This window comes from Teleopsis dalmanni, chromosome 2 (assembly GCF_002237135.1).
Source record: "Teleopsis dalmanni isolate 2A chromosome 2, ASM223713v2, whole genome shotgun sequence".
Lineage (NCBI taxonomy): Eukaryota > Metazoa > Arthropoda > Insecta > Diptera > Diopsidae > Teleopsis > Teleopsis dalmanni.
Genome location: NC_051847.1, coordinates 198001600 through 198011055, shown reverse-complemented (window position 1 = coordinate 198011055; position 9456 = coordinate 198001600). Strand labels below are relative to the sequence as shown.

Here is a 9456-nt window from a genome sequence, read left to right as displayed (position 1 = left end):
TCATATAAATAATATATTATAAATATATTAAAAAATTTTTACAAACTATTTTTTTTAAAACAATTTATTTATTATACATAAAAACTACAATTATATAATTTATATTTTTACAAATTGTTTTTTTTTTAACTAAATTATATATTTATTAAGAAATAAACGCACATAAATATTTAAAAAAAAATTAATTTCCAATATATAATACAATTGATGACAAACCTTTTGTACAAATATCCGCCCAAAAGCAAAAACTTATATATAATTTATTGAATATACAATAATTTATTCAAAAATAATTTAATTAAAAATTAATACAATAATTATTTATTAAATAATTTACAAACAAGTAAACCTACGAAACCTATATGAAAAACATAAATTTTAATACGTACCAAGTGTACCAACAGCAACGACAAGAACAGCTACAACAACGACAGCAACAGCAACAACGACAACTTCAACAACAACAACAATCAAGCCCACCAACACCGTTACAACAATTAACCTATAACCAGCAACATCAGCAACGATCAAATTTAGAACAACAAACTAATATACGATACCAACAACAACAGCAACAGCAACAACATCAACAGCAACAGCAGCAACAATTACATCAATCGCAGCAACACCTACGTGCGACATATTATAATTACTTACAGCAACAACAACACCTACAACAACAGCAAATTAAAGAAACCGCTCCCTTGCATTTAACAAAACACAATTTAGCTGTTCCCCATAGTAATAGTAATAACAACAACAACAACAACAACAATAGTAATAATAATAATAACAATAATAGTAGTAGTAACAACAATACAACAATTGTTAAAAATAATATTAACACTATTGCTACCGCACCCGCCAATACTATTGCACCGACGCAACGCAACAACGCACAAATGTCTGCTGCATTAAATACCGCAAATTTTATACAAAATCAATTTAATTTTAATTACATAAATTTTCAAAATAATAACAACAATAATAACAACAACAATAATAGTTTAAATAATTTTAATAATTATAATGCAAATAATTTATCAACAACAACAGTAACAACACCACTATCATCTTCATCATCTTCGTCATCGTTGCTTCTGCAAAATACTACGAACTTGCAACAAATACAACAGCAACAATTGCAATTCCAACAACAACAGCAACAACATTTTTATCATTTGCAACAATTGCAATTACACCAACAACAGCAGCAGCAACAACAGCAAGAACAACAATATGAAAATATTACTACAACAACTGGTGGTAATGCTGTTACTGTTGCAGTTTCACAAAATATTGTTGCTGGCAACGCTGGCAATGAGAAATTTACAATGGATGCTTGCGAAATTGCAAACTTTCTTGCCAATGAGCTTTATATGCAACAGGTACACATACATGTTGATGACATTTAATTTGCATTAAAATTTTAAAATATCTTCGCGCAATTTTGATATTGTGAAATTGCATTTAAATAGAGCCATCATTAGTTTTGTTGCCCTCAAAGGAACTAACAAACTAACAAGCAATTTATCGTCCACCACGAAAATCATTTTTCAAAAATGATTTCTTTAATGGCTAATTTGCATTAAGAATTTAAAAGCATATCTAAATTAATTTAATTTTCTCGCTTTATTTAATTTTATTTCTGCCCTCTTTTTCTTTATTTGTTGAGATAAAATTGAACTAAGTTTCTTTAGCTCCATCTATTTTTTCTATTAGAAATATTTTAATAGAAGAAAATATTTTAGCTTTACGCTCTCAATTTTTACTATTCTTCGACTTTTCACGTTTAACAGATAAACACTTACTCTTTCTGCCGTTCTCTCCCCCTCTGTTTTGCTTGTTTCTTTATAATTTTGTCTATCTATCTCTCTCTCTCTCTCTCTTACTGTCTATGTCTTTCTCTTTTGTTTATTTCTCTCTAATTTTATCTATCTATCTCTCTCTTTCTGTCTATGGCTTTCTTTTTTGTTTCTCTCTCTAATTTTATCTATATATCTCTCTCTCTCTTTCTGCCTATCTATCTCTCTTTCTGTCTATATATATATATATCTCTTTCTGTCCATATATATATCTCTCTCTTTCTCAATTGCCCTAAATTTTTTTCTCTATTTTACTCAAACTGAATTCTTTTTTCTCTTTTTTTAACATCTCTTTCTATCTCCTTAAAATTTGATTTTTGTTATTAATTAAACTTAAATTAATTAATCTTTAATCTTTATCTTATTATAGATTATCTTTATTAATCTTAAATGTTTATATTATTTTTGACAAAAAAATTAAATTTTTTATCCCGCAATAAAATTAAAAATTAGGGAGTCCTTTTTCTAACTTTCTATTGGTTTTGAATTAATTCGTAATTACTGAATCTGTGCTTAAAGTCCCTTATCTTCCTTTAATTTTGAAGTTGTCTTCAATAAAATTAAAAATTAAGAAGTCCTTCTTCTGGATTTCTATTGGTTTTAGATTAATTCGTAATTACTGAATCTGTGCTCAAAGTCCCTTATCTTTCTTTAATATTGAAGTTGTCTTCATTTCTGTTTTATAGTTTCAAAAGATATATCAATAAAGCTATAAATCTTTTCATTCTAAGACGTTTTACTATAGTCTAGGACTGAAAAATATTTAATTTTTTAGTAATTTATTTTAATTTTACATTTATTAATATCATATATTTGTATTTATATATAGTAAACATGATAACATATATTGCTAATATATTCAAATATATTGCACTTTGCACATCTGTCATTTAAATTATTTATTGAATTAATTTTTTATTTAGATTTTTATTTCATAAAATTTTTAGATACTCATATATACTATATTTTATAACAAAAATTTTTAATCATTTGATGGCAAATTCAATTCTATATTCATTCCATACCATTTATTATTCTGTTTTTGAAATTCTACCACATTAATTGTTTATAGCAGATGTTTTATTAATTATTTTTCGTAGGCGTTTTTAGCAATTTAAGAAAAAAAAAATAAGCTTCCTATAAAACATTTTATGAGATACATTATTTAGAGACAAAACAAAAAAGTTTAAAATAGTCAAGTTCTATCAACTAATTGATACCAAGAATTGAGTTAAATATTATGATCATTTTATTATAATAATAAACACTGTTTTTTGAAAAGTTATTGTTTTGATTCCGAAAAATTTAGAATTGTTAAACTTGTAACATAATTCTAAATAATTTCATTTGTTTTTAGATTACAATTATTTATAAAAAATTCGAACTTAAAGTTTGAAATATACAAAATAAATAAATAATTTTTATATTCACTGCAATCAGTTCAGCTCAAATATAAATAATCCGTCTTTTTGAGCGTAAGTTCCTCCATAATTGCACAAACTACAAGCAAACACCTGACGGTAAATATTTCTCCAACCTCATGCTTTACAAGCAATCTCGGATTACTCGCATCGAGGAGTACCTCCTGACGGCTGCCTGATAGTAAATCACCCAGCTGCATAACCTACTCCCTGATATTTCAATCCCTACCACACTTTCCTCTAACTTCTTGCCAGCTATGCACCACATACGCTTCAATACCTCAACTTATACTTCAATGAGTTGAGGTCAATTACAGATGACCTAATAACTTATAGCCAAATAAAAAAAAACCCATATATTGCTCTATAACTATAAATTATTTGGAAATTGTAATTTATTTAACTTAAAAGTATCTAACCGGTTCCAAACAAATTTTAGAGTTTTCAGTATTTGAATTATTAATTTATAACTGATGGTTCCAAGTATTTACTTATTTCATCTTATCTAAAAGTTCAAGCTATTGGAAATTTTAAAATCCGATCATTTAGAATATATTATAATCTCATTTAATCTTTTTAAGTAAAATCTACTACAATAGAGACTTCTGAAAAACTTAAGTGTTACTCTCTGCCTCTCTCCCAACAAAAAGTTAAGTCCAAAGAAAATTTCTACTGCGTTAAATCGGCTGGACAGTTAGACACAATCAAATTAAAAAATCTTGTAAGGTTGGTCATGGCTTACAATCAGATGATTGAGAAGATACGTTAAAGTCCCCAATCACATCAGGCCCCAAGCTTATATTTTCTATGTTTGAAATTGCTAATACATTATAATAATAATAATTAATGGATTGATAAAAAAGGTGTTGGCATCATTGCTTTCCAAAATTTTATCATTGAAAGGAGATGGCTTACAATCAAATGATGAAGCAGGTGAGGTACATACCCTAATTATAACAGGCCTCAGGCTTATACTTTCTTTGTTTGGAATTGCTTATATATAATATTAATAATAATAATTATTATTAATGATTTAATAAAAAAAGGTATTGGTACTCGTATCTTTGCTCTCCAAAATTTTTTGAAATTTTCGTTTTACTCGCTCCTTCTTAAACTCTCCATATCTATGATAATAAATGTATATTTTATATATACAAAAAATTTTAAATTCATGGTATTTTGATACCTATATTTTACAATCGTACTATATACAATTTATTAGATAATCCTATATTTTCTTTATAGATATTTAAACTATTCAATGTCATGTTTGTTCCATTAATCGGTCATTATTTCAGCTGGGTATTAAACACTCAAAATCAAGTACCTAAACGATTTTTCTATTTTACAAAACTAAGAGAAATTGAATATAAACGCCGGATATTCAATATATATATATATGTATATATTGTATATATATATAATTTCAAATATTTTATCGTTCACACAAATGCTTTAAGTCGGTTTCTTCTGTTTTTACTTTTAATTCCTAGAAAACGATATGAAATTGTTTTTATTGTTCTATACAAAAAAGAATTTTTTTTTTATTTAATTTTATTTTATTTATTCTGAACTTTTCTTTGAGTATTTATTTGTTTTATGTGGGCAGTAGTAGCACAAAGATTAAAATTATTTAATTCATTTTATAGAAACTGAAACGAACGATTCGGATCGTTCGTGCTGAAAATTATTGCATACAGTATTCAAATCAGCCGTTGAAATACTGAAGCACTTAAAGGCAAAAACTTTACTGCTAATTTGTTTATTTTTATGTAAATAGTACGTTATGGGAATTTCCTACATTTTAGTAGAATTAATATTAATTCATACATATGTGTAATTATACTAAGTAATTATATACCCTATAATCAGCAAAACGAAATTCAGTATAACTAGTGTAGTTGAAATTATGCACGTGCTTTTTTTTTATACTTAAAAGAAAAATTAGAACAAATTATAAATGAAATAGAGCAACATCATTTTTTTTTTAAGTACTCAAACATATTGTAGATTAAGGAAACACCCACTCTCTTCTCTAAAATTCTTAAAAACGCACCTGTCTTCATATCAAAGAACAAAATGGTAGAGAGCAGAATAATGAATCCAAAATAAACTTTGAACTGAAGCCGGAAATATTTTTTATATTCTAAAAATTACTAATCAGTAATAATAAAAAAAAAACATCCATTTTTTTTTAATTTATAGTTTATTTACACATCGCTAAAGTAAAAAATTCTCTTTAAAAAATAGCTAAATAGATTAAATTGGAATTTTAGTCCTATAAGTACCATTGGTTCCAAGAGTGATCAGAGATATTAAACTTATTATACAAGTAAATGTTGTTAAGCCTTCTCTCCAATAGGAACTCAAAAAGTTTTGTAAATTATATTTCTAATTCATATATTCAACATAACAACAGACCCCACTAAGGTAGCATTTCTAGAACCCTCTTAAATCATTCACTAAACTAATTAGCTTTCAACTTTACCTTAAATAATCTTTTTGATAATCTCATATTTTATTGTTTGACAAGTACATATATTTTTTTTAGTTAATCTACTATAACTCTTTGGTGAGTCAAAAACATAAAGTCCACAAATTATTTCATTGCAATAAGTATAGTTTTAGCAACTAATAATACGTCTATGAGTACTTCAATTCAAGCTGATAACTTCAGACTTTTATTTTAAAGTATACTCTTCTTCTTGATTCTACTTCTTGAGTTAGTGCTATTAAGCACTTTTACTCTATAATGGCTGGGGGGCTTATCTCTACCCCACACTAGGCTTTAACTAGGCTAAGAAATTATATCATTTATTTGTCTTTTAGTTGATGACGGACCTTAAATCAGCATATCATCCTGAGAGTCCAGAAGTGGACTTGAGGATTGTTAGGGCGGGGTTAAGTAGCGTATCAACTTTAGTGAATAATTTTGGAGCTCTATCTCTGATACTGAATTGTTGTATTTAGTTTAAAACCCGTTTGTTGAAACCCGTCTTATTCTGTCGTATTTGAGGAAGTTTAGCTTATAAGGAAAATAGAGCTTGGATGTCGATAGCAAAGAACTTCGGCATACGGTTACGACTGTCTCGGGAACATAACTGCCTCGCGATATCTTAATAATAAATATAATATATTATTATATATACTATTATTATATATATAAATCAAAATTATATTATTTAAAGTATTATATTATTGTCTCAAGTTTTTTAATAACCTAGGTTCATATACTCTTTATTACTTTGTTTATATATGTAATATAAGAATGTAGAAGAAAAATGACAATTTAAAATTTAATTTTATTAAATATAATTTTAAATACATAATATTAATTATAAAATTTAATTTAATTAATTTAATTTAATTTTTAATAACTTAAAATTTCAAAATTTAAAAATTTAAAATAATAATTTAATTTTAAATATATAAAATCGTGTAATGCATAGCATAAATTTGTGCAATATTAAAATATTCATTTGAGTAAAATTAAATAATATTTATATATATGTTTATATATTCTTCAAAAATTAATTATCCAATTTTCTTATCATTTTAGCTCGTTTCTGTGGATGGGATACAAAGTGGCGTGCCCACCTTGACAACGCCCACCTTAACACCGACAACTTTACGCAGCATCGAAGATACCTTTATACAACTAACAAATGAACCAATCAATGCACCTTTTCAGGCTGGTTTTGTCCCTCCATCTTATTGTTTACCATATTCCACAAGCGAAGCCAACGAAACTGAATCCGATGTCGATTCACAAGCATCTTGGAATGCCAACCATTTAAATGAAGAGAATTCTATGGCCACTACTGATACTTGTAAGTCAATATTTTTAATATATATATTACGATAACAATTATATTAATAAAATTTTCTTTATTTTATATATAAACAGCAAGTGCCGCAACTGATACCGCTTCTTTTACTGGCTTAATCAATAATTCGTTTGGAGCTACCTCAAATGCATCGTCCACAAATGATTTTACCGCCATAAATATAGCTTTAGCATCGAAAGCATCAGTTAAAAATGCAACAAGCCTTTTGGGCAATTCAACGAATAATACCTCAATCAGTGCCACAACAACACCACGTCGTAATCAAGGCGGTCGCCGACCAGCCAAAGACACAAATATGACACCAGAAGAAGAAGAAAAGCGACGCATACGACGTGAACGTAATAAGTTAGCTGCAGCACGTTGTCGTAAACGACGCGTCGATCAGACGAATGAATTGCTGGATGAAGTTGCACAGCTTGAGAGGAAACGAGAAGGTTTACAAAAAGAAATTGAAAATCTAAATGGCGTAAAACGTGATTTAGAATATGTACTAGAAGCACATCGTTCCACCTGTCAGAAAATACAAAGCGATATCTTAACAGTACATACCATTGGTGGACTTATTGCGCCGACAAATACCAATAGCAATGACAGCACCGGTACTATAACAGGTCTAGATACAACACTATCCTCTGCTGGACGTTCTGCGTCACCACTCGATCTTAAGCCAAATATCTTGGGCGATACGAGCGTATTTGGCGATATGGTGCATATCAAAAATGAACCACTCGACACACTCGATTCCATGAATTCATCACTTGATAACGACGATGATGGACCAACATTACCAAAGCGTCTTCTGCTCAGCAATAATAATCCAATGATACCAATGATACCACCAACATTACCACATATGGCAACAATCACAGCATCCTTGGCAGCTGCTGCCTCAGGTTCATTAAATACGCCTGTTGTCACTACGGCACCAGTAAGTTTCGCTTCATTTAGCAACACAACATTGAACGCATTGAATAAGCAACCAAATAGCAGTAGACAACGACCAAATTCATTGCCCACTATGCCACGGAATTTAGCCGCTCTGCATGTGGACGGCATGTCTACGAATATAAATGGAGTGCCTATACAAACACCAACGACAGGCATGTTAAATTTCGATTCCCTGATGGATGGTGGTACTGGCTTGACACCAGTGTCGGGTCCATTAGTGCCAACATGCTCCTCACAAAACAAGCATCCACTTGAGCTGACCACACCCACAAGCGAACCATCCAAATTAGTTAGTTTATAACAATAGAAACAAACTAAACCAAGTTGTTGCCTGCAATGAAGTTGGAGGCGTGAAGTTGCTGGAGCATGAAATCAACAAAGCTGGTCTTGGCTGTATGGCTGCAAAGTTATTAAATATTAAATATTAAATGTTTCGCATAGAAATAGAAGTAAAATTATTTGTTAAAATTATATTTTCGTTTTATGTTTTTTGTAACTTCTGAATGCTTTAAAAGAATATATAAGTTAGTGTAGTTAAAAACAAACAACAACAAACAAGTCAGTTAAATATTTTGTGTTTTTTTTTTATATAAGAAAAACTTGTTTGTAATATTAAGAAAATTATTTTTGTAATAATTATAAAAAATTAAATTTAAAACTTTTTTATAAAACGAATTATTTAGCGAAATTACTTTATAAGAATCAATTAAAAATTTATACATATATAAATTTTTTAATATTTATAAAATATTTTAAAAGTATTTTAAGATTTAATGTTTTTTGTTAAATTTGATGTTTTGTATTTTTCGAAAATATTTTTATAAAAAGTATTTTCTTAATTGTAAATGTAACAAATTACAAAAAGATTTTGTATTATTATTTTTAAAGATTTACTAAATAAAATAATTAACAGTTAAATTTTCTTTTTTGTATTATTTAATTTCAACTTTATTACCTTAACTATAACTGCTATATTTTAATAAATAATTTTTTTTGTTTTAATTTTATATGTTAATAACAAAAACAAAAATAAATTTGTAATTGTGCAATTTTCGTATAAAAAGGCAAAGTATAATAATGTTAAACATTATAAGCAAATCAGTTTATAGCAAAATGATTTTGTATAAAATGGCAACGTTTCCTCCTGATTTTAGTTTCTATAATTTCTATTTTATTTTTTACAAAAGTTGCAAAAACTTTTTACAAAAAACAAATAAAAAACACTTTAACGAAAAAGATAAAGGCGTTGTGATATTTAAAATAAAAAATGTATGAAATGCAAACACAAAACAAAAGATAAAAGGAAATTTACTTTATAAGATTTAAAAAATATAAAATAAAAAAATACTGAATATATGCTTTTTATAGTAAAAA

At 27.6% G+C, this 9456-nt stretch overlaps 1 protein-coding gene across 1 annotated transcript; it reads left to right on the top strand.

Moving 5' to 3' along the window:
- The first annotated feature begins 258 nt into the window (after positions 1–258).
- On the top strand, positions 259–8553 carry LOC119678418 (transcription factor kayak). The gene is made up of 3 exons (XM_038090234.1): positions 259–1388; positions 6846–7116; positions 7194–8553. The coding sequence occupies exons 1-3, from the start codon at positions 363–365 to the stop codon at positions 8381–8383; spliced, it is 2487 nt and encodes an 828-aa protein (XP_037946162.1). The 5' UTR covers positions 259–362; the 3' UTR covers positions 8384–8553.
- Positions 8554–9456: the final 903 nt, after the last annotated feature.